Source organism: Argentina silus (genome assembly GCF_951799395.1).
Source record: "Argentina silus genome assembly, chromosome: 8".
NCBI lineage: Eukaryota > Metazoa > Chordata > Actinopteri > Argentiniformes > Argentinidae > Argentina > Argentina silus.
In genome coordinates, this window is record NC_139662.1 from 1,576,926 (window position 1) to 1,604,398 (window position 27,473).

The window sequence follows — 27,473 nt, forward strand, 5'->3', positions numbered from 1 at the left end:
GCACACAGGATCTGTTCAACCAATAGAAATCAAATAAAGGCACCTACGTCATCAAAACCCAGGCAAGACGGAGCCACTGAGGTTGTCACTCGAAACTGAAAGGACTTGGCCAGTTGGCCTGGCGCAGAATATTGATCATTAATAACGTCATTTAGACGTTTGGTAGGTCTACTATGAGTTATGTTTTAGTGAGCCTACATTTAAAAATCAAATCAACTTCAACTTCAACTTCAACTGTATCATGGGGTGCAGCCGTTTGTAAGTGGATTTCTACTGCATTGACACCAGGGCATCCATAAAATCACTAAGATCACTATTATGCAGCCATAACATCACTAAGCTCACTATTAGGCATCGATAGGATCACTAAGATCACTATTAGGCAGGCACCAAGATCACTACACATCAACCATCACTGAAGCATTAATGTCCACCTTTGCCAGATGTAACTTCCAGTGTGTGACCAGTGCTGATAATGTAACCAGTTCAGTGTTGAGAGTCAGTCAGTCATGACTCTGTTCCTCATCCCAGCTGTGTACCTGCATCACCGAGGTCAGGTGTCTCAACAGAGTCCCAAACAGCTTGGCTTCTCTGCTGAGCTGAGTGTTTGGCTTTCACTATGACTGTGTCATCATTCATGTTCAAGGTAAGTTGATCTGCGGGGCGAGGGTTAGGGTGATCGTATAACCACCACCACCAACACAGACTGCAAGGAGGAGTGTGTGTTTTTACCATTTGAAAAACCATGACAACACACAACATATTAGTTTCAGGGTCAAATAAGGGCGTGGACCCCTGATCAGACTGTTTCTACTGATGGTGCCCTAACCCTAACCCTGATGATGGTGTTATATGCACATGGGACTCTCTTAGATCTGAAAAGAGACTTAAAGGGTCAAATAATAAATCTGTAATTCAAACAATAACAAAGCGGGCTCCCCGCCACTTTTTTGGTAAACAGCCGAGGGACGGAGCTGGAGGAATGTCATCACTCTCATATTCAGAGATGGAGCGACAGATTTAAGGACCAACCATCCATGAGATCAACATGATAGTTTCCACCCTAACCCTCACCCTAACCATCCATGACATCAACATGATAGTTTCCACCCTAACCCTAACCCTAACCCAAACCCTAACCCTAACCATCCATGACATCAACATGATAGTTTTCAGCCTGTTTTGAAGCTATAAAGTCTATGAAGTCTTTGTTTACACCTGCATTGTTTAAAAACAATGGAATAAAACACACCTTTTGTGAGAAAACATGTTCTTTATTTGAAGGAGAAGACAAACTACTTCTTACTTTTAGCTATTTATTTATATGTCAAAATTCTAGACTTGTACAAGGACCACCTTTGGAGAAGAAAATCACAGTCAGCAAGCTGTTAATCTGTAACCAACCCTCCAAAAATGGATACATTCAAAATGTCAAACAAAGCATTTTACAGTAAACAAAATGATTGTGATTGGCTATTTGGTTGGGGAGGAGCCGCGGTTTAGACTTGGCTCTCCTCTCGTTGGTGTTTTAGGCTGGTCCCAGCCCCTGACACACGATCCGTTCCAGGTAGAGATATCGCCGGTCCGTTCCCTCTGGGGAACGAGTTGACCTGCTGAAGAAAACAAACTCTGATTTGTCCTTTCCTATCCTAGTATTTTTCCATTACATCATTCCTATGTTATGTGTGTGTTGCAACATCTATCTTGATGACCTGACCCTTACCTCTTTATGTATTAATCCAACATACCATGGAACTAATGCTTGATTCATCTCTCATTTATCAACAGGCCATCACATTAGTAAATTTCTGATGATTAAAAAACATATTAATTCAATTGATTTGCATATGGAATATCAAATACAATTAGTAAATTGAATCACCCTAAATAAAGAACTGAATAGCTTTATTTACTCGTCTGCTACTGAGCATTATAATGCAACTGTTTTTCTAAAAATAATTTCTAACACTTTCTGTTGGGTTCTGATTGGGTAAGACAGTTGAACTTAGATCATGAGAGGCATGACTAAATTCTATTCTTCCCTGTCCTTCTCAGACTGGAATCACTCTGATGATGGCTTTGATAACACGCTGAAGGAGGTGCTTCTCCTCCTGATAAGAAATACTTTTATACAATCACAACCCAAAACACGCTCAGAACACCACACAGTGTGACAAAACACACACACACACACACTCACACACACACTAGGGTGGGGGAGGAGACGACATGCTGTTGAGAGACTGTAAACCCAGGCCGCCATTTTGTGTCTTCATCTCCCAGTCCTCCTGACATGGCCGACACACACACACAGCGCTCCCACCTGATTGGTCAGATCCATGTTGCTGTGGGATGTATGACATTGAGTCATATTCTTTGTTAGTTTCATTTTCATACATTTTCGTTGTTTTTATTGTTTGATTACTTTGTTGCGTTGTTGAGGAGCTAGCTGCCCAAAGCATTCCATTACACTGTCTACGGCTGTAGGATGAATGTGTATATGATGAATACATTTAGATTAGATGAGATTACATTTCTCTCCAGGACCAACCATGGGAGCTACTATGATTTCCCGGCTCGCCTTGTTGTCTAATCCCTAACCCTAACCCAAATTTCAAGTTTCAAGTTTATTTAGTTTTAAAGTGCATTTCTCAACACGTTACATTATTTAAACAACAAACACGTTCATAAACATAACATGAATAAACCTCCTGTCAGAGTGTGTTGGTATGTGTGTATGGAGGGGAATACCACAACAAGTACAGTTATCAGGCGATGAGTCAAGGACTGGAAAGTCCCCTGGTGAGAAGCAACACACACACACACACACACACACACACACACAGAACCGTGGTGCATCTCTGTGGTCACAGCGCCCTCTACAGGTGGAAGGTTGTATTATACATCCTTGATGCTGTTAAAGGAAATCATGTGACTATTCTAATCTCCGTCTGACTATACAACTGGCATTTGGCAGGACAGATGCTAAATGGGATCCTTGGGATGGCCTACGTTTAGCCCTAACCCTGACCTTAACTCTTACCCTGACCTTAACCCTAACCTTAACTTAGCCCTAACCCTGACCTTAACCCTTACCTGAACCCTAACCATTAGTCTTATCCTTAACTTGGCCCTAAACCTGACTTAACTTAACTCTAACCCTTAACTTAACCCCAACCTTAATTTAACCCTAACCCTGACCTAACCCTGATCCTAACCCTAACTTAACCCTAACCCTAGCCCTGACCTAAGCCTAACCCTGACTTTACCCCAACACTGACCTAACCCTAACCCTAGCCCTGACTTAACCCTAACCCTGACCTAACCCAAGTAAATCTGACTGTGCTTTTGGGGGTCAGTGTGTGTGTGTGTGTGTGTGTGGGGGGGGGGGGTCAGTGTGTGTGTATGTGTGTGGGTCACACACACACACACACACACACCTTTTCTACATTAAGTCTTTGTAGCTTATAAAAAGCCTCTATCATAATAATGTATGTTTTATTTGATAGGGAGATATTGGACAACAACGTGTTCTGGATAGTGCACCCTTTCTCACATTTGTCCATTTGGTTTTATATTTCTCTAGGAGGCTTTTTAAGACACATTCATGTTGTGTTTATATGTACAATATATTGTAAAGGATCAAACAAAATGATAATATTAACTCAGATGTATACAGTACGTCCCCCATGGTCAGGAGTTCCTCTCTGCCTCCTCTCCGAAGTTTCTGTTTCCCAGAAGTCAGGGGGAGATCTACTTGTCCCGCCTGGCGGCAGGATAGAGGAACGTACGTCAGCGTCAGAGAATAATGATGGAGCGCATATATATATATATATATATGTAAATAATGTTTACATCCCAGGATGTAAACATTGTTCATGTTCAAACCCTTTGACTGTTGATGTCACGCTGTTACATTACCGTATTCACAAAGACCAAAACATTTAACAATCAGATACAGGTCTACAAACTGGTTATGTGACACCAAACGTAGGTATTACTATGATCTATATAACATCAATCAGATTTGACTATTATCAAAATCTCAGTGTTAATCAAGTCTGTAATAATGATAATAATCACAACATAATAAACAATGATAAATATTTCCTGCATCATTTTCTAGTTAGTCTGAGAAATATTTCTATCTTAGATTATAATGTTCCAAATGAATAGATAGTGTCATTTCCATTGCAGTATTTGTAACTTGTAGTAAAAGTTGTTTGGTTGCTTTACTCAGGGTCACACCTTTGACCACGAAAACGTCTCCTTTCTGAACACGAACGCTCTGCTGGTATTTCAGCCAATCGCCACTCGTCTTCACTGCAAGGTGCAAACCACTAGTTATCCTTAAAAAGGATAGTCAGGTTACAGTTTGCTAAGAAGTACCTAAAAAGCCTGCAGAGGTGTGGAAAAAAGTCTTGTGGACAGATAAGATGAATATTATCAGAGTGATTGCAAGAGGAAAGTTTGGAGAAAAAAGGATCTGCCCAAGGTTTACAGCATACCATCTCATCTGTGAAACATGGTGGAGGGGATGCTATGGTTTGGGCATGTATAGCTGCCACTAGAACTTGCTAACTTATCATAATTGATGATGTTACTGCTGACAGCAGCAGCAGAAATATCTTGTCTGGTCGAGTAAAAGCAATGCTTCCAAATTCATTGGATGGCGCTTCATCATACAGTAAGACAATGACCCAAAACATACTGCCATTGGAGCTAGGGAGATTTTCAGGGCGAAAAAGTGGAAAGTTCTTGACTGGCCATGTCAATGTTTGGATTTAAATCCTATTGAACATGCATTTCATTTTCTGATAGTAAGATTTTGGGCAAAAAGACCTCAAAAACTGAAGATGGCTGGCCTGGCAGAATATCACCAGAGAAGATACCCAGCACCTGGTGGGGTCAATGGGTCCCAGACGGTTATTGCATACAAAGTATTGTCGACCAAATACTAAATATGAGTGCATAATTTCGACCATGTATACCAATACTAGACAAAAGAAAAGAAAATAATCTAGCAAAAGCAAACTATGTTCTGACAGGGTTTGACTCATCTAATACGACATCAGATCTGGATAGGTTCCTTGATTTCCTCTGAAAGGTGACATAGGCATGAAAACATGTACACAACATCAAGAAGAAACCATTGATTAAAGCCAAAACAATTGACAGGCATGGCAGAAAATGTGTGTTGTCTCTTTAAAAGAAATGTTAAAAATCTCTTTGTTTTCCCTGAATGAAACAAAGCACAGGTGTTTAAAAGGCCAGCCCCACCCCTGATTACAATGATCCACACATGGAGACAGCCAAAGCAACATAGATCAATAACACATCCCACATGTCACACCAGAATGTGTGTTGGCAAGAATGTGCCCTTATAGCCAGGATCCACTCACCACCTCTCTGGTCACATCTCCCTGATGTTGGTTATGAAGAACTTTATGAATGTAGTTAAATGTATTTAATATTAATTATTGCCTTGGTTTATACTCGCTTCGGAATTGTAGGACTTTTGTACGAGCAAACTGCTGAATATCTTCTCATAGATACACTGTGATTAGCATGTACTGCTGAAGATTATGTTAATATTATGTTAAGATTTAAGTAGTCTCGTTCCCAGACACTTGCCCGAAAGGTCTGTTGGACCAATGCGTTAAACTTCATTGGCTTTCATTAAGCCAAGAGCAAGAGCGTCAAAAACAGGGACGGGGCATAGCCATTGGCTTTACCTCGCATCAATCATCTTCCACAGCACATTCCACACATTTCTGATAAGAAGCTACACCTTGCAGCCGTGTGATTAGCTGAAATCAAATAATAACAAATACTTTAATCAGTAATCACCCTACGGCCAGGTTTGAGTCTGCGAATAACCTCATGCACTAGAAAATAAAATAAACTTAATTGCTACATGGCCTGTTAATTGTCTGTTAAAAGATGCTCATCTTTGATGTCAAGAACCTGTGTGGTAGTTTTTAGGGGGGGGGGGGGGGGGGGGTTTATCAGAGAGAGACCCTACCACTACAAAAAGGTGGCTTATTTGGCTACTTTCAAGTGCCCTAATTGCCAATTAAAAATGGGTAGCCTTTTAAAAGGGGCAATCCTTCATATATCCCACAATTCAACACCAATCTGTTCTCTGGAAAAATGAATAAAACATGAAAATATTGGGTTTATGCCCTAACCATTTTTTGTAAATTTGGGGCTAGACACTTCACCCATTTTCACCACATTTACATTTTTGACATTTAGCAGATGCTTTTATCCAAAGCAACTTACAACAAGTACATTTGTCTAAAGTAAGTGAATCATCTATACATCAGTCATCATAAGAAAAACAAAACTATGCTAGGACCATGGGCCATTGGTAGTCACAATGCTTTTTAAAAATGCTTTACAGTAGAGGTACTGTACAGGTGGGTAGTGGAAGGTGAAGAGGTCTTTAGGAGGGACAGTCAAGATGTAGCCTGAAGAGATGGGTCTTCTATCTACGGCGGAAGATAGGTAGTGACTCTGCAGTCCTGACCGCACTGGGAAGCTCGTTCCACCACCGGGGCGCCAAGACAGTGAAAAGCCGTGACCAACTAGCGCAACCACTGCATCCTCTTAGAGGCGGCCAGCCGAGGTGGAAGAACGGAGTGGTCAGGCAGGGGTTTGACATACAGTATATATTCGCCGTCAAATGTTGTCACTTTCCCAAACCCCTGCCTGTGTAAGTAATGGGACAACAAAACATTTTTTGTTCTTTCGGCTCTATACTCCAAACGTTTAGATTTGAAATTAAACAATTATTACAAGTAGAGATTCTCAGCTTTTATTTGATGGTATTTGTGTACCCATTGGTTTCACCATTCAAAAATTACCCCACTTTTTATGCATAGTCCCCCTATTTCAGTGTACCCAAAAGTAATGGGACGGACTTATCAAATGTGCAAATGAAGCAGTCATGTTTAGTATTTAGTGGACAATCCACTAGTATTTAGTGGACAATAACTGCCTGAAGTCTGCAACCCACTAACCCTACCAGACGCTGGGCATCTTCTTTGGTGATGCTCTGCTAGGCCTGTACTGCAGCCATCTTCAGTTGTTGTTTGTTTTGAGGTCTTTTTGCCTAAATTATTATCATTAGGGAAATGTAATGCATGTTCAATTGAATTTTAATCTGAAGATTGACTTGGCCAATCAAGATCTTTCCACTAGTTGCTATGGCAGCGTTTTGGCTATGGCATTGTTTTATTGTATGGTGTGGCACCATCCAATGCATTTGGACGCATTTGCTTGCACTCAAGCAGACAAGATGTTTCTGTGCACTTCAGAATACATTCTGCTGCTGCCGTCAGCAGGTACAATCATCAATTAAGACAAGTTAACAAGTTCTAATGGCAACTATACATGCCCAAACCTAACACCCCCTGCACCATGTTTCACAGATGAGGTGGTATGCTGTAAATCTTGGGCAGATCCTTTTTTCTCCAAACTTTGATTTTTACGAGACCTCTACAGGCTTTTTAGGTACTTTTTTTAGCAAACTGTGACCATCATTTTTGATGATAACTAGTGGTTTTTGATGATAACCGTGTCTTCCTCTTAGTTATAAACAAACCAGAATTAAATGCATAGGTCTATGGATGGATGTTCTCATTGGAACAGCTGGAAGACTTTCTCTGCATCCCCGAAAAAACACACACACACACACACACAAACACACACACACACACACAGACACACACACACAAACACACACACACAGGCATGTTTAAGATATGCGTAGCCCATGTTTATTAGTTGACTTAGTTGTGGGGTTAGTTTAGATACAGCGCACGATGCAACAAGCAGGTACAATATCAGCACACCTCAGCATTACTATACCATCGTGCTACCACAGGGAACTGGTACCCGCATAGTTAGATATGGCACTGGTCCCACACCAGAGAGAACTGGCATGTTCTAGATCATTTTACGGGGTAACTAGCTAGGAATTATGTCAAACTAGAAAGTGCTCAGTAGTCCTAGGGCTACAAACACAAGCTGGCCAACCCTCCTGCAAACAGGGTGCTAATATTTCTCAATATTTGCTTGTCAAAGCTAGCCAAGGTTCTCAGCTGTCCGGAAACAACAAGTAACTTAGTTAGCCGACCGTCCCAAGTGCTAGCTGTAGCCTACACATGTGACCTAGCAAGTTATAATAATAACCTGAGGAATTATTGTTGAGCTAGGGTTCAACAATAACAAAGAATTGAGAGCTCACAGGTTAGCCTGCTAGCTCAGAGAGTTAACAGGTGCTCAGAAGGTGAAAATCGTTGTTGAATGTCGAGCTGAACCGTAGGATTCTATCAGAGACAATCTAACGCCCCGTGAGAATCATAGGCTGAGGTGTAGCCAGCTACAACAACACAACTACAGTACACTTTTCAACCTAACACCCCGTGAGAATCATAGGCTGAGGTGTAGCCAGCTACAACAACACAACTACAGTACACTTTTCAACCTAACGCCCCGTGAGAATCATAGGCTGAGGTGTAGCCAGCTACAACAACACAACTACAGTACACTTGAGACAGTCAGAGAGTGAAGAGTGGAAAGGATGAAATGGTGCGCTTGTAGCATCTCTTTATTGGGACAGGTGATGGGCGTTGCTATCACTTGCAAATGTGTACGAGGCGTGATTCTGTGAATCAAGATGTAAATACAGTGCTCTCGGAAAGTATTCAGACCCTTTAACTTTTTCCACATTTTGTGATGTTACAGCCTTATTCTAAAATGGATTCAAATTTTTTTTTCCCTCATCAATCTACACACAATACCCCATAATGACAAAGCGAAAACAGGTTTTTAGAAATTGTTGCTAATTTATTCAAAATAAAAAACTGAAATATCACCTTTACATAAGTATTCAGACCCTTTACTCAGTTCTTTGTTGAAGCACCTTTGTCATTATTGCGCATTGTGTGTAGATTAATGATTAGATTAATAATTTAATCTATTTTAAAATAAGGCTGTAACATAACATAATGCGGAAAAAGTGAAGGGGTCTGAATACTTTCCGAATGCAATGTATGTGCCTGTTATAGTCCCATTGTGTGATTGGTCTGTGTACTGATTTCTGGCACAGGCCTTAACTGATCCAACAAGTTCACCAAGTGTTGCAATGGTGTGATATGAAGTTGATGGATTTTAATGTTACATGCTACACCAGTGCGTGTGTAAAGTGTTGACATTGCGCGGCTGCTGTAGCAGCAACGCAAAATGATTCTTGGAGTGCTTGGAAATGGTATCAATGCTTTTTGGACGCTTAAAAACATATTCAATTTGTTTCATAGTATGGTAAAGTAATAGAAACCTTGATAATAGAAATACATACAATAGTGGTACCTGTTTGAAAAACAAAGTGATTGTCCTCGTTTATATTTGGAGGTCGAGGACAAATCCCAACTCTAACATATTCAGACTTGACAAGACTCTCAACATAAAACAATGTAGATAATCCATAAATTAGAAGTTCCTTGCAGAAACAGACTGGGAGGGCTATTTATTCTGCATCCACACAACTGGTGTCGCCGAGGGCGAGTCTAGTATGGCCTTTCCCCGGCCTAAACACCATTCCCAACGTTACCCAGTTAAGCACAGCAGGATTGGCCCGAGGTTTGAGAGCAACCTTGGTGAATCACCACGACACTGCGAGAAAGAGAAAAAGCTTAGCAGCTGGGGGCCCAACCTGATGAGGGACACCGCGGCTGCGGATGTTCCTGAAACACATTTTATCTTTGATTTATCCCTCAAATAGGTGCAACTGCATAACTGCTTATAGATGATAAAATGATTTATAAGTAGTGTACCTGCATAAATTACCTAGAAGTGATGAGTTGATTCAAATGTATGTAAACTGCTTAAACTGCTTAGATATAACTAGGACTTGAGTGTATGACCCCGTGTCACTATATCTGCTTAGGCCTCATTGTAAGAGTAGGCCCGCTAACAAAGAAAGTGCTAGAAATAACCATGTTTAACTGTGTGGTCTTGCTCAGAATTAATCGCTGAGGTAAGGCAATATATCTTTGAAAAGTTGAAGTCATGGGTGCAAAGTGTAACCACTGAAGGAAAGAAAATATGAAGTGAGACCCGTCGAAGGGTCAGGTCAGGTGGTGGAAAGTCCCCTGGCGTCCAAAATTAAGTAGAAATATGCTGAGAAATGTGTGATGCTAATGATATAGAGAATAGAGTGATTTGCTGGTTTTAAGGCTTTTTAAATGATTGATTACTATATTGTTATACGGTAGGAGAGTGTGTTGGTAATAGGGCCTGGAAGCCATACTTGTTGGGTGAAGGGAAATGGCCTAACCACAGAGTTGCAACATTTGGGGCTGTAGCAGCCCCTCCTTCTCGTCTTGTGATCCCTGGAAAGGAAGCATTGCAGGCCTGCTGTGTAACAAACAGAGATACACACTATGCAAAGCATAGATGTACAACAAACAGAGAAGTTTAACATGCAAAACATAGATGTGCACTGTGCAAAACATAGACACAACACAGGGTTAGCCAGGGTATAAAACATGCTTTTTGGGGCATTTCGCTGGTCATTCCCCGCTGCGGAGCGTATGAACCTGAGGCATCGGAGCAGGATTGAGTGTGTTGGAGACCAAGCCCGGAGCTCATACTCTGACCATATTCTGACTTACGAATTGCAACCGCTGAACAACTTTTGGAGACGAGTTTTCTTGACAAGTATTTGGAGATCTTTTTAGTGACTAGACCACACTCTGAAAACTCCACAGTTCCTCTCTCAGCACGGGGCCAGACCCTTAGCTGTTGGGGCTGTGGCAGTGAGTAAGACTGAGGAGCTATTATCATAGGTTTTCACACCGAGGAGCTATTATCATAGGTTTTCACACCGAGGAGCTATTATCATAAGTTTTCACACCGAGGAGCTATTATCATAGGTTTTCACACCGAGGAGCTATTATCATAGGTTTTCACAAATTCAGAGGAGCACCTTTAGATATAGTATTATTATAGGAGTTTTCAACAGATTCATGGAAAATACTTGGACACATGATTTCAGGTTCCTCCAGAATTCCGGATCCTCGAGATTTCAGGTTCGTCCAGAATTCAGGATTCTTCAATCAATTCCAAAGAAAAATAATTTTAGTAGTTTTTCTAGATTTTACTCGTCAGGGGCAAAGCTGAGGCCCCCCGCGGGGAATCAGAGCCTCTTGGCTGGGTAGAGGAAACTCGAGCTCACCACAAACACGGCGGACAGAGGAAACGGGCCTACTCAACGGGGTTTGGAACCGGAGCTTCTCTAAATCTTCACTGACCAATAGTAAGACAGACTGATAGGTTTTGTTATTTTCTAATTTTTATCGTTTTAAATGTTATCATGTTAACATTTTAGCCACTCTGTCTGTAACCCCATTTTATGATATTTTAGCTATGCTGTAATGCTTTGAACATTAATTAAACATCATATCCTGCATTCAAAGCAACAGTGTCATGAAATGTAATGGTTTATTATTTTTACTTTAAATTGTAGAACTCAGTATAAGTCACATTTCTCCTCCTGGTAATGTAAAAGGTTATAGGCTAATTGTGCATGTGATATCATAGGATCTGAAGGGTTATATCTGGCCTATTATTTTTACCTCCATTGGGTATATTTTCCATACCGATAAATCTTGTATCCGCAACTACACCAACTGGCACTCATTGAGGTTAGAGCAGCCGTACAACCATAGAGGTCGCCCGCTTCTGTGCACGGTTTTATAGGGATGACTTTTCAGTGCATTTGAAGTGAGTGAAGAAAGCCTATATGGAGGAACTATGGGATTTTTAGGCTGTTAACAGCGGAGTGAATCTAACCACCACCGCCCAACACCGGACCCCGAGGTCCAAACCTGTTACTAGAGGGTTGGTACCGGAGCCCTGTATAGGGCTTTGAGTTCTGTTTGTGAATTTTTATATTTTTAAACTGAAACTCAACTTTTGCCGGAAGACACTGGTCACGTTTCTGGTGTAAGAGTAAATACTACCATCTAGGGTTTAGAGATGGTTAACAGGAAATGGATACATTATTTTACGGATGTTCTTTAGGCCTACGTTTGAGTAATTTAGCAGAAGCTCTTATCCAGAGCGACTTAAAATAAATAGCTACATTCATCTTCAGCTACATACATCACGGTCATCACAAGTAAGACTTTCTATAATAATAAATGCCACAAGCAGTCACAGTGGTTGAGAAAGGAAGTCAATTTAATTTAATGTTCAACTTAATTTATTGAACTTAAGACAACTATCTAAATTGATTTGCTTTATATCCCTAAATAGCGGCCAATTGTGTTGAGGTTTCCAGGCTAACGGTGTCGGCATGTGCAGTCCCCTGTCTTATCTCTGCACCCCCACACGCTCTCAGCCAGGGCCACATCAACCAGGCTTTTGACACAAAGGCTCGTCCCCTGGCTTGCCTGATGGTGTACCAGCTGAGCCATCAGAGGAGTCGCTCTCAACGAGAACATGAGGGTTGGGGCATATCTGGAGCATTCGTTCATCTGAAATTAAAAAAGTAACATCAGAAGGGAGTCCAAGGTGAGACAAGAATTGGACAAATTCAACTGAGAGTTGAAGGTCATGGACTAAATGCTATAGTAAAACTAGCAACAACCACCTTCATCTATTTAGTCTATAGGTTCTCTACCATCTCTCTAATCCTCACCATGCTCACCTTCTTCAATGTCTCCCTCTCCTGTTCTAGCTTCTCTTTTTCCAGACTCTGTTTCGCTCTTTCTTCAGCCACCATCACCAGGGCCTCTCTCCTCTTGATGGCCTCTATCTCTTTCTTCATCTGTTTCTTATCCTTTTTAAATGTCTCCTTCTCCTTCCACATCTTGAGCATTTCTCGCTCCACATCCTGCCCGTCTCTTTTGATTTTCATCCACTCCTTCTTTATCATTTTCAACTCTGCTCCGACCTTCTCTGTCTTTCTAAGCATCTCCATTGAGGTCTCCTTTTCCTGCTCTAGCTTCTCCTTTTCCTGGCTCTGTTTAAGTCTTTCTTCGGCCTCCATCACCAGGGCCTCTCTCCTCTTGACTGCCTCCATTTCTTTTTCCATCTGTTTCTTGGCCTTGAGAAATGTCTCCTTCTCCTTCCACATCCCGAGCATTTCTTGCTCCACCTTCTGCCCGTCTCTTTTGATTTTCATCCACTCCATCTTTATCATTTGCAACTCTGCTCCAACCTTCTCTGTCTTTCTAAGCATCTCCTTTGAGGTCTCCTTCTCCTGCTCTTCCTTCTCCTTTTCCTGGCTCAGTTTAAGTCTTTCTTCGGCCTCCATCACTAGGGCCTCTCTCCTCTTGACTGCCACCATCTTTTTCTCCATCTCTTTCTCCATCTGTTTCTTGGCCTTGAGAAATGTCTCCTTCTCCTTCCACATCCTGAGCATTTCTTGCTCCACCTTCTGCCCGTCTCTTTGGATTTTCACGCTCTCCTTCCTCATCATATTTAACTCTGCCTCTGCCTTCTCAGCCTTTCTAAGTATCTCCTTTGAGGACTTCCTCTCTTTCTCAATCTCCATCATGAGGATCTTGATCCCACTGTCCATCTCCTCCCTCTCCCTATTGAACACATTCCTGTCCTCCTGCAGTCTTTCTGCCTTTCTGGCCAGGATCTCCTCCTCCCTCTGCCTAACTTTTTGGTCCCTTCTCTTTTGTTTCTCATATTCCTCTATCTTTTTCTCAAGCTCTGCCTTCTCTGTCTTAATCCTCTCATGCTCCTTCCTGATATCCTCAATACTCATATATATTTCCACCTCCATTGTTTTTATGCACCTACAGTAGATAGAACACAACCAAAAATGATTGAAATAATCTCCACACACCCATACTATAATGCAACAGGAATGTCAGAAAGATTCCCCAAATGAGAATGGGATAACAATCTTTGAGTTTACCCTTCTGAATCAGTCAACACATACCAGTACACCGATTGGCAGCAAATAAATGTTATTAACTGTAATGTGCATTTTGCTGGCGTCATAATGGGTTTGGAATGACTATAGAGTGTGCGTTCATTATCATGGTAATTCACTGGCTAACAACTCTTATCAGCGTTCGATGCAATGGTTCGAAGTGACTTGGTCCTGTCAGAGGCCTATGTTAGAGTCAGCAAAAGCTTCCAGTGTGGGTTGGCTGGCTATGTTTGTTGACACGCCTTGAAATATAGCCTACAATTGTGGTCAACAGGTCAAATATCAGTGGCCATATAATGGGCACATTTTATTAACTGGAATCGGCCTGGTACAGGTAGGAGCCTATAGGCTAATAAGCAGAAGACCTCGGCAAAATTAAAATAGCCCTAATTCAATTCATGCATTTAGGTCTCTAATAATAATAATAAAAAATATATTTTATTTGGAATGTGTTTTTCATTTGTAGCCGATAATTTCAAAGCCGGTGCAGTTGAGTGCAATAGACACACAAACAAAAACACAAAAAAAACACTAACAACAACAAGAGGACAGGACCTAAAGGAAGGCCTTTCTAAAGATGTGAGTTTTTAGGCATATAGAAATATCCAACGCTGAATTCGACTTAATGGAAATATCATCTCCTAGTGACAGATATCTCTCAGTGACATTTTTACGCGTCACTTGTCCAAATGCTGTAAAGGTAGTCGGCCTATGCCGTCTCAAGTATTTACAAATACAAGTGTTATAAAACGATACTATATGTCAACTATACTACATCTCTGGCCTACATTAGCCTACCTCAGTCAGTAGGCTGTGTATAAGCGCCGAATATTCCGGTTATAATCTCTTTATATCTCACTCTGGTAATACTGATTGCACAGGTTCAGGTTGCGTCTTGGCTCGTTATTCCACTGAACTAAAAGTTCAAGAACTTTGTGTATTATTGCAGAACATTCTCAATTCTGTGTACATATTAACGTCATAATGATACCAATAGCAACGCATTTTGGGTGGAATCCTAACTCCAAATCCGCGCGCGTAAATCTTGCATTCATGTCAATGGGAAATTGATTCGATTTACACGCGGATCTCGAGTTAGGATTCCACTGCAATACACATTTAAGTTTAAGTTCATTTGAATTTATAGTGCATTTTACCCACAATATACGGCTTACACAAAAGTAGCCTACAAGACAAATACAACATTTGAAAAAACATATTGCATAGAATCAAATTTGGGGATATACAGGTTTTCTTTCTTTATAAAGTACATTACAACTATAAAGTCTCATAAAGTACATCACAAATGCAAAACAATGATTAGTAATATTTTTTATTAGTAATAATAATAAGTATTTTATATTTAATACAAAATAGTGATTCAATGGTGAAATTGGTGTGTATAAATATAATAAACTTGACTCACAATCCTTATAGTGCTGTTTTTGGAATAATGACTAATTACTAGTAATTACGTGTGTGTGTGTGTGTGTGTGTGTGTGTGTGTGTGTGCTCATGCTGCGGACTGCGCTCCCTGTTCCGTCTCTCTGCTGTGGGGCAGCGGAGCACTCTGCCCCATCGTTGCTAGGGGAACAACGTGAGCGTGATTGGCGTAAGCAGGGAAAACCTCCCGCAAATTATATTGGGTATGAATTCTGCCTAGCAACAGGTGGCGAAAAACTATTAAACGCTAATGTCCTTAACATGGTCTGACCGTACGGTTTAGTACATTGCCTTTGGAAGAGAAGTTGGAGATAAAACGTTTAGGGCCAACAGGAATGGTTTGACAAAAAGAGATGGCTAACCGCTAGCACCTCGAAACATGCGCTGTTCTGTTTCCCATGTATGATTTTTGGTGGAGACTATTTGGGCATCGGCTGGATTCAAAGACATTAAACATCTGTCAGAACAGAACAGACACCAGCGACTGAACGGCCTTGACATGCTTTCCATTGAAAATGCATTGGTCCAGGGACAGATAGATTTCAACAGTAAAGTCATCGAGAGGTTTGCTGAAGCAACGAACCGCCGCGCTACTTTCCTATTCAAGTGAGCAGGTCTGTTTGGACATGTATGACAAATGGACAGTGCGCCGTTCACTGTAGACTATATTGCTTTTGACTAAGTTGTTTTGTAGTCATTTTAAACGTGTTATACTGTCTGTGATATAAAGTGGAGGACTAAATGTCACGTATAGGCCTAATGTCTAGACCGTTGATGGGCACACTTGTTACTTGTCGCTTTCAGAACCCTGGACTGGGCTCGGGCTGTATATTCATATAGCTCCGTTAATTAGCCTAGCCTACTTTCCGTGTCTTAATGTGACTTTTGTAGTGTGTTATAGCCTCTGCACTGATGATATTTATTTGACATTTAAATAAATACAATTGATAAAACCTAATGAAACTTTCCTACAAGTTAACAATGTGCCGCATGCTTGTATTTTGATAAAACAAGCAAGTTATTGAAGACACGTGTCTGTCTCATCTTTTTACTTTGTTGCAGTATAGGCCACCTCAATGTAGCCTTCTGAGTCGCGCTGAAGCGTATGAAGTGTATTCAGTTTAGTCATCTTTCTGCTCCCTGGCACTCACAGCGCAGCCCATAGCCTATGCCTACCGTAGACTACCTTTATTGTTTGTGATGGGGACGTCATACAAAACTGCCCCTCCAGAAATGCCATGCTAAAATCGCAACTGCGTGATTGAATAGGTCGTATTCAGCGAAAGGTACACAAGTGCGTGTCCCACAGTGAGGGGGTCGAAATGAGTCGAATAGAACCTGTGAGGAATCCTTCTCACTCCTGCTGCTTCCTCCACTGGCCACCAGTGGCCGCCAGAGACTCCTCATCGTTTCCCTTATTTCATCTTGTTTAGTTAATTGGCTACACCAGTGTCGAGTTATGTGACCAGTATATAAGCCTGGCTCAGTTGTTACTTTGTGTTCAGTCCTCAGTCTTCACTGTCTGTGTATCACCTGAGTTTTGAATTATTGCACACCTTGACTCCCAAGTTATTGCTGCACCTGGGTCCACCCAACTCCACCTCGTACAGAACCTCGTGCCATGTGAATGAAATAAAATGAACTCAAACTTAATATGGAAACATTCTATATTAAAACATTCCAAACATGATTTTGTGAAAGCTTCAGTCACTGTTGGACCAGCCTAGAAATAGAAGCAAACCTATCCAGTATTACATAATTCTCAGGATACTCGCCACTTACACATATGTAAACAATAACATCTGCAAGAAGCCGCCTTCAATAGGAAATGGAAGTCAACTGTGCTGTGCTTCCATTGATGTTATTTGGTCTTCCTCCATTGTGGTCCTCTGTGGCTCAGTTGGTGGAGCACGGCGCTAACAATGCTTAGGTGGTGGGTTCGATTCCTGCTGGGACCATATATACTGAAAGATGTATGCACTCACTGCAATGTAAGTTGCTTTGGATAAAAGCATCAGCTAAATGGCTTATATATTGTATCAGCACCACCAGAAGGAGGCATTGTTTGATCCAGATGTTTGAATCCGAAGACCTCACTCTTCCCTTTTCCATAAAGTCAGCCTCAAATTGAAAAACATATATCTTTATATATCCATATATCTCTTTTGTCAACAAGAGCAACACATACAAATAATATGTCTCAAGGGAGACAATGGTAAGGTCCTTTTGATGAAAACAACAGGATGAGACAGATTCTTCTGTGTTTGAAGTGAACCTATTGAATGCCTCTGAGGGTACAGTCCTATAATGTCTGCACCTAAACGACATAGTGCGCACTTCACTTGCTAGTATATGAGATATGAGTGAACTAAAAGATAGTACTGTATTTTTATATAGACTATATTGGCTACCAAGTGCAACAAGTCAAAGGCCCGAAAAGCATTTACACATAGTCCCCACATGGGGGGCATGACATACTGTAGAAATGTACCTCTGATGCTAACATGCACGACTGCAGATGCATATTTTCCTGTGTTGGGTTTCAGTGAGGAAGGCCCTTCTTTTAAATTATCTGAAAACCGAAAGCTTCCTCTCTTGAGACATCCCCTTTAGCATTTTAAATGTGATTGATTAGAATTAAAAAAAAAATGCATTGGAGTCTGAAATTGAACAGCATATAAATATATGAAAGTGATTTTTTTTTAAATGTTGACAAATAGTAAAAATGTAAAATGGAGATTTGTGTGAATAAGTATGTGAAGTGATCAATTTACAGCTTTGAGACTTTTCAGATGAGTCTACTAACATTGCACATCAGGACTAGGCAATATTAATCCATTCTCCTTGGTGAATTGCCCAGGATTTATCAAGTTGGTTAGGGATTGGATGGACAGTAATCGTAGTCTCCCCTCAAGACTTCAACTTGATTCATGTTCTAATTGTAAAAGGGTGTTTGATTTTTGGGGCTTTTATGACTTTGTGTTAAGCCATTCCAGTGTAGCTTTGGACTTGTTTGTGTGTATTTTTCTAGCTGAAGGGTGAATTATTTTTAGCCCAATGGTAAGATCTGTCTTTCAATGGTTAGCAGGTTCACCCATTTGACTTTGTCTCTGCTTTTGCTTTATCAGATAGGGACCTAATATTCAAAAGCACCATGGTAATGTTCTCTGGGCTGTTACTTAGAGTCTTCAGTCCTTAGCAATTTTTGGCCAATCTCCAACCTTCCCTTTTTAAGCCAAAAAAAAATAATTCTTGAAAAAAAGGTGTTCAAACTGTTAAATGATTAACTGTTCCAATCTGGCTTTTGTGCCGATCATAGCACTGAGATAGCACTATGTTGTTAAGTTATTAACTAGGTTGTTAATGAATGAATGAATGAATGAATAATTAACACTGATGCCAAAATGCTCTTTGTCCTTGTCCTGCTGGACCTGAGTGCAGCTTTTGATACTGTGGACCAATCACACACAAGAACCAACAGATCGCCCAGACCTCCATTGCACCATGCACGCACACACACACACACACACACACACACACACACACACACACAAGCCTCTACAGTTAGCTTCCGGCAATCTCACCTCTCCTTTAGGAATGACCAGTGAAATGCAGATAGTCAAGAAATAAAGATAAAATTCCTAAAATGTTTTAATAGGCATATGCACATCTGCAATTATTACTAAAGTCTATGTTTTATATTTTAGTTGAGAATTACATCAAACAATAAGTGATTCCAATCACATATAAGTATCTGGGGGTCCACCTGGACAATAAACTGGACTGGTCAACCAACACTGATGCGATTTACAAGAAGGGACAGAGCCGGCTGTACTTCCTGAGGAGGCTGCGGTCCTTCAATGTCTGCAGCAAACTCCTAGGGATGTTTTACCAGTCTGTGGTCGCCAGCGTTCTCTTCTATGCAGTGGTGTGCTGGGGAGGAAGCACTAAGAAGAGGGATGCCGGGCGACTGGACAGGCTGGTAAGGAAAGCTGGCTCTGTTGTGGGAGCTGAACTGGAGAGCATCACTTCAGTAATGGAAAAAAGAACTCTGAGCAAACTGCTCACCATCATGGACAATGAAGGTCACCCACTGTACCACACCATCATCCAGCAGAAGAGCTTGATCAGCTGGAGGCTACGAGCACTGACAAGCAAAACTGACAGACTGACTAAATCATTTGTCCCCAGAGCCATACAACTCTACAATAGGTCAATCAAGGGCAAAGAGATGGACTTCTCTGCATAACCTCCACCCTCTGTATCATATCACTATCATGTATCATGTCACTGTTTCACCTCATTATCTACAATGTTTACTAGCTATGCTAGGTCTCATACACAGCCCCTACCTCCCTCCACCAGCCTGGACTAAATGCACTTTAAAATAGTCCATATGTATGTAGCCCGTTGTAACAAAGTCCGTTGTACACAGAGGCAGACGCAGCGTTACTGTAAGGGAATCTCTCCCGTTTATTCATATAGTTCGTACGAATGTCCTTTTGGCTTTCCAGCCTCCTCAATGATTACTCGGCGACTTTGCAGTCGTCTCTTTCTCTTTCTCTTTCTCTCTCTCTCTCGTTCCGCCGTTCCCAGCTCACCTCGCCTACTGAAATGGCAGAAGCACACACATCTTAAACATTTGCCGGCGAGACTTAATTCGCAGCAGGTGTGCAACAAAAGTCTCGCCGACACAACCCCGGCCACGGTCCTGTAGCTCCCTCTACAGGCCGAACGCTGCATGTCCCCCCACATACCCCCACCGCCCGACACAGGTCGGGGAACCGACGGCCGACGACCTACTCCCCCCCCCCCCTTGCACGGGAGAGGAAGTCTGCCACGACCATCTGCGCACCCGGTCTGTGCACGACGGAAAAGTTGAAGGGCTGCAACGCGAGGTACCACCGGGTGATCCTCGCGTTTACATCCTTCATGCGGTGGAGCCACTGAAGGGGGGCATGGTCGGAGTAGAGGGTGAAGGCGCGACCCAGCAGGTAGTAGCGGAGGGTGCCGACCGCCCACTTGATGGCCAGGCACTCCTTCTCCACGGTGCTGTACCGACCCTCCCTCTCCGACAGCTTGCGGCTCAGGTACAGCACCGGCCGGTCGGCCCCCTCCACGCGCTGGGTCAGTACTGCTCCCAGCCCTCTATCCGACGCGTCCGTCTGTAGGGAGAAAGGGAGGTTAAAATCAGGCGCATACAGGACCGTTTCTCCACAAAGAGCCCCCTTAAGGGCCTCGAACGACCCCTGGCACTGGCCCGACCATTGGACCGGATCCGGGGCACCCTTCCGGGTGAGGTCCGTCAAGGGACTGGCCAGCTCCGAAAACCCTGGTACGAACTGGCGGTAATATCCCGCCAGCCCCAGGAAGGCCCTCACCTCCTTCTTTGTCTTGGGCCGGGGAGAGGTGGCGATGGCCGCAGTCTTTTCAATCAGCCCCGCCTGCCTCAGGGACCGCAGAACAGCAGCCACACTCCGCACATGCTGCGGCCAGGTGTCACTGTGAATGACAATGTCATCTAGGTAGGCCGCAGCATAGGCGGCGTGCGGCCGCAGAATACGGTCCATGAGGCGCTGAAAAGTGGCTGGGGCTCCGAACAACCCGAAAGGGAGCACGGTGAACTGGAATAACCCGAGCGGAGTGGAGAATGCCGTTTTCTCCCGGGACACCGGCGAGAGTGGAATCTGCCAGTATCCCTTCGTGCAATCCAATGTCGTGAAGTACCTGGCCGTACCAAGCCGGTCCAAGAGCTCGTCGACCCGGTGCATCGGATAGGCATCGAACTTGGAGACCGCATTAACCCGTCTATAATCCACACAGAACCGTATAGTCCCATCTGGCTTGTTGACAAGCACGATGGGGCTACACCAATCACTGCGGGACTCCTCGACCACACCCAGCTCCAGCATGGCTTCCAACTCCGTGCACACAACGTTTCGTTTGTGCACCGGCACCCTATAGGGACGCGTGCGCACCGTTAAACCCGGCTGCGTTTCTATATGGTGGTCGATGAGCGTAGTCCGACCGGGCAGGGGAGAGAACACGTCAGCGAACTTAAGCTGCAAATCTGCAACGTCCGCGGCCTGGCTAGCAGAGAGATGGTTATCAATATCGACCGGAGTGCTAACTTTCGATTTTGGGACTTCCGGACCGAACTCCTCTCTCTCCGGAATTACCGTAGCCAGAGCAACCGTGACCACGTCGTTCCATTTTTTTAGGAGATTGACGTGATACACCTGCAAGCTATCCCCCCGGTCCGAGCGTACAACCTCATAATCCACGTCCCCCATGCGACGTGTGACCACAAACGGTCCTTGCCACTTCGCGAGTAATTTCGTGCTGGAGGTGGGTAACAGTACGAGCACCTTGTCTCCCGGTGTAAACTCTCGTAGGGTAGACCCCCTGTCATACAGGCGTTTCTGACGCTCCTGGGCTTGCAGCAAATGCTCACGTGAGATAGCCCCTAGGGCGTGGAGCTTTGTGCGCAAGTCGAGGACGTACTGGATCTCACTCTTACTGTCGCTAGACCCTTCCTCCCAATTTTCTTTAAACAGGTCTAGGACACCCCGGGGCTTACGCCCGTAGAGTAATTCAAACGGGGAAAACCCGGTGGAAGCTTGGGGAACTTCCCGCACCGCAAACAACAGGGGATCTAGCCATTTATGCCAATTCCGACTATCCTCGTGGACAAACTTCCGGATCATTGACTTCAAGGTCCGATTGAACCGCTCACAAAGGCCGTCAGTGGCCGGGTGGTAAACACTGGTTCGAATCGCCTTGATGTTCAACAAGCCATACAGTTCCTTGAGGGTGCGTGACATAAAATTAGTGCCCTGATCGGTGAGAATCTCTTTCGGGATTCCCACGCGGGAGATGACTTGAAACAATGCTTGCGCTACACTCTTGGCAGAGATATTGCGCAGAGGTATTGCCTCGGGGTATCGGGTGGCGTAATCTATCAAGACCAACACAAATCGATAACCCTGTGTGCTCCGTTCAAATGGCCCGATAATATCCATCGCAATGCGGTCGAACGGGTTCTCGACCAATGGTAAGGGCCGCAAGGGGGCCCGGGGAATGGCCGGGGGATTTACTAACTGACATTCCCGACAGGAAGCGCACCACCTACGCACCTCTGCCCGAATCCCCGGCCAATAAAATCGAGCCATTATACGGTGCAGTGTTTTGTCATACCCTAGATGGCCCGCCATGGGGTTGAAATGAGCCGCCTGGAAGACCATTTCGCGGCGGCTGCGGGGAACCAGCAACTGGGTTACTTCCTCCTGACTATGTGAGTCACGACTTACTCGATATAACCTGTCGCTGATAATCGCAAAATAGGGGTGGGCGCGCACTGTGTCTGGCCGTATCAAAGTACCATCAATTGCTATCACTTGGTCAAAGGCTGATCTGAGGGTCTCGTCACGAGACTGCTCGAGGGGGAAGTCGCCTAGCAGCAGATAGTTCGGCGAGGAAGTCTCGGGGTGAGGCGCCCCCGCCGGCTCCGGCTCCCCGGCAGTGTCGCGAGGCGCCGCCTCGGCACAGAGCACATTACACGCCACACACCTCCCTAGCTGTCGTGCACGCATCCCGGTAGCCCTCTTTACCGCTTGAGGAAACCCCTCCCAATCCACACCTAGAATCAGGGGATGCGTGAGGCGTGGGCTAACCGCCGCCTGTACTCTATGGTTTTTCCCCTCAAAATGAATTTCGATAGCGACCACCGGATATTCGTGAATGTCCCCATGCACACACCTCACCCGCACCCTCGATGCCTTCAACAATGCCCCCGGCCGAACCAGGCGCTCCTGGATCATGGACTGCATGCAGCCCGAATCCAAGAATGCCTGGTGCGTATCATGTTGTATCCTTACCGGAATACGATACGCCGCTCCTGGTCCGGGGGGAGGGCCCGGTATGTCGCCGATGCGGACGACCCGTCCCACGTCCATCGCCCGACACTCGGCCTGCACGTGGCCCGGCCGTCCGCACCGCCAACACACCCCCCCTGTCGCTCGAGGTGCTCCCTGTGGGGCCGGGGTCGGTTCCGGATAGGTGCGCCCCTGCCATCTCGTCCTCGGGGCTGGCGCCGGCCTCTCTCCTTCTGCTCCCCCGGCTCCTCCTGGGCGTTGGCCCCCCCCCCTTGCCGCGGGGCCGGGGTTGGTCGTTGTGGCCCCCGCGGTGGGAGGGAGAGATGGTCCTCGGCCTGTCCGACGGCGGTCTGGAGGTCCTGGGGGCGGTGGTACTGGACCTTGGGGGGACCTGGTGCCGCTCCGGTCCCCGGCGCCGGCCCGCCGACCCTGGTGAAGTCCTGAAGGAGGGCACTGTCCGTGATCCTCGCCGCCGTTAGATCCTCCAGCGTCGTCTGCTGGGTCTGCTGCAGGGCCGTCTGCTGCTCGAGGACAAGCGCTATCCTCGACATCGCCGCTGCTAACACCTCCATTCTGCCTTCCCTCTGTGTCCCAGGTTGGGCGCCAATGTAACAAAGTCCGTTGTACACAGAGGCAGACGCAGCGTTACTGTAAGGGAATCTCTCCCGTTTATTCATATAGTTCGTACGAATGTCCTTTTGGCTTTCCAGCCTCCTCAATGATTACTCGGCGACTTTGCAGTCGTCTCTCTCTCTCTCTCTCTCTCTCTCTCTCTCTCTCTCTCTCTCTCTCTCTCTCTCTCTCTCTCTCTCGTTCCGCCGTTCCCAGCTCACCTCGCCTACTGAAATGGCAGAAGCACACACATCTTAAACATTTGCCGGCGAGACTTAATTCGCAGCAGGTGTGCAACAAAAGTCTCGCCGACACAACCCCGGCCACGGTCCTGTAGCTCCCTCTACAGGCCGAACGCTGCATGTCCCCCCACACCCGTATTTAGTTTTTAGTATTTAATGCTATAATTGCACTGTCTGCCTTACCTTTTTGCACCTCACCTAACTGCAAAGACATTTACAACTGCACCTCGTCTGTATAAAATGCTGCTAATGTTGTATGTTGTATGTGTATGTTATGTGTGATACCCCTATGTCTGTATGCTACTTGGAACCTGAATTTCCCCCTGGGATAAATAAAGTTTCTATCTATCTATCTATCTATCTATCTATCTATCTATCTATCTATCTTTCTATCTATCTATCTATCAATCTCAAGCATTGTTGCACAACACACACTATTCAAAATACATTCACAGGTAGTATGTTGGTATTTCGAATGTGTTAAGAAATTATCAGTCAGTCATGTGCACAGATCCTTTTGTCTGTGTTTTATGTGTGTATGAGTGCCTTCTCTGAATGTTCCTTCTCATTACATTTACATTTACATTTATGGCATTTTGACGCCTTTATCCAAAGCGACTTACAACAAATACATTTGTTTAAGTAAATGAATCCATCAGTCTCCATCAGTCATCATAAGATAAAGTAATCAATGGTCAGACCAGGGGCCATAGGCAGTCACAATGCTCGAAGAAGGATTTTTTTTCTTTTTTTATTAACAGGAGAGGAACTTGTACAAGGGTAGTGGGGGTGAAGAGGTCTTTAGGAGGGACCGTTAAGATGTAGCCTGAAGAGATGGGTCTTCAATCTACGGTGGAAGATTGGTAGTGACTCTGCAGTCCTGACAGCAGTGGGAAGCTCATTCCACCAGCGGGGCGCCAGGACAGTGAAAAGCCGTGACCAAGTATTGCGGCTGCTGCATCCCAGTAGAGGCGGCGGTGCCAGGCGGCCAGCCGAGGTGGAGCGGAGTGATCGGGCAGGGGTTTGGGGGCTGACCATTGCTTGCAAGTACGGAGAGGCTGTTCCCTTTGCCGCCCGGTAGTCAAGCACCAGGGTCTTGAATCTGATGCGAGCTGCTACCAGGAGCCAGTGAAGGGTGCGGAGGAGGCGAGTGATCCCCTCAAAGATCATTCCTTCCGGGATGAGTAACCAGCTGTGCACAACTGGAGACGAACCCCGCTTACCCTTCTCTCCCATCCTTCCTTGTGGGAGTGGTGTTGACCATTTGCACCTTCTGATACAAAGCCAGTACTCCATGGTTTAGGGTCTTTTGAGGGGTCTCTGGTGATGAGGACTCAGATAAGACCAATTGGAAGTCTGTCTTGAAAACAATGGAACCTCAGAGAGGGGAATGTATGGTTTATGACAGGAACAATGTTCTCTACAGTGTGGTCCAGTCAGATGTATTGGTATGCGTAAATCGTTGGTATTATGTGATTGTGTGTGTTTGTGTAGGTGAACGTCGCAGGGACCTTTAACGTAATCCGATTGGCCGTGGGGGAGAAGAATGAACCAGACGCAGATGGACACAGAGGTTGCATCATCAACACTGCCAGTGTAGCAGCATTTGATGGACAGGTAGATTAGATTAGATTAGACAACTTTATTGTCATTGTGCAGAGTACATGTACAGAGACAACGAAATGCAGTTAGCGTCTAACCAGAAGTGCAAAATAGCAGAAAGTGCAATGAACAGTATTTACAGGTAGTGCAATATATGATCAGTAGTAGTGCAGTATAATATAAGCAGTGCAGTATAGCAGTATATGAGTAGCATTATAGCAGAATAAATAGTTACAGTATGAGCAGTGTAGCAGCATATGAGCTGTATGGGTAATGCAGTCTAGCAGTATATATGTATTAACAGTACATGAGGTAGATGCAGAATAAATATAAATATGGAATGCCGTATAAACAGTATAAACAGGTATGTACAGTAGTATTAAAGAAAATATAGGATATGTGCATTATGTGCATTATGAAACAGTATGAACAGTATGGACAGGTATGTACAGAAGAGCAGTGGTATTGAGTAAGAGCAGGGGAGGGGAGTAATAGTGCAATAGTGCAATTGTCCGGGTGGGGGGGGGGGGGGGGGGGGGGGGGGGGGAGGGGGGTTGCAGGGGTAGTAGGTTGTCAGGTCGGTGCAGTGTTCAAGTTCAGTAGGGTGACAGCCGCAGGGAAGAAGCTGCCTCTGAACCTACTGGTTCGGGTGCGGAGAGACCTGTAGCGCCTCCCGGAGGGGAGTGGGGTGAAAAGTCTATGGTTGGGGTGAGAAATGTCCTTGACGATGCTGCGTGCCTTACGCAAGCATCGTTTGCCCTGGACAGCCTTGATGGAGGGGAGTGAGGAACTGGTGATGCGTTGGGCAGTTTTCACCACCCTCTGCAGTGCTTTCCGGTCCGATGCCGAGCAGTTGCCATACCATACTGTGACACAGTTGGTAAGGATACTCTCGATGGTGCAGCGGTAGAAGTTCACCAGGATCTGAGGAGACAGATGGACCTTCTTTAGTCTCCTCAGGAAGAAGAGACGCTGATGAGCCTTCATTATCAGGGTGGAGGTGTTGAGGGTCCAGGAGAGGTCCTCAGAGATGTGGACACCCAGAAACTTGAAGCTGGTGACTCGCTCCACCTCAGTCCCGTTGATGAGGATGGGGGTGTGTGCGCCAGCTTTAGACTGGACACAAACACACACACACACACACACACACACACACACACACACACACACACACACACACTGTCTCAACAGTACCTTCCTTCACTCTCACTCTCACTCTCACTCTCTCTCTCTGTAGGTGGGTCAGGCTGCGTATTCAGCCTCTAAGGGGGGTATTGTTGGGATGACTCTACCCATCGCCCGAGACCTGGCACCCATGGGCATCCTTGTGGTCACCATCGCACCCGGTCAGTAAACACACACACACACACTCTTTCACACACTTTTCCACCCCCCTTCCTCTCCATCTCTTAATTTCAAAGGTATATTGGCATAAAAAGAGTTTGTTGCTAAAGTAATACACTGTACAACATGAAAGACAACCTCTCTCTCCCTCTCCTTAGGTCTGTTCTCCACTCCTCTCCTGGCGGGTTTACCTGAGAAGGTGCGTTCATTCCTGGCCCGCCAGGTGCCCTTCCCCTCGCGCCTGGTAGACCCTGCAGAGTTTGTCCACCTGGTGACATTACTGGCTGAGAACCCCATGATCAATGGAGAGGTCATCAGACTGGATGGAGCTATCCGCATGCAGCCCTGAGAGAGTGAGTGAGTGAGTGAGTGTGTGTGTGTGTGTGTGTGTGT

At 44.7% G+C, this 27,473-nt stretch overlaps 1 protein-coding gene across 1 annotated transcript; it reads left to right on the top strand.

The window, feature by feature from the left end:
• Positions 1-619: 619 nt before the first annotated feature.
• On the top strand, positions 620-27,473 carry LOC310808838 (3-hydroxyacyl-CoA dehydrogenase type-2-like; the record flags this gene model as incomplete). The annotated part of the gene is made up of 4 exons (XM_083675936.1): positions 620-646; positions 25,629-25,751; positions 26,974-27,082; positions 27,239-27,473. The coding sequence occupies 4 exons, from the start codon at positions 620-622 to the stop codon at positions 27,427-27,429; spliced, it is 450 nt and encodes a 149-aa protein (XP_083532062.1). The 3' UTR covers positions 27,430-27,473.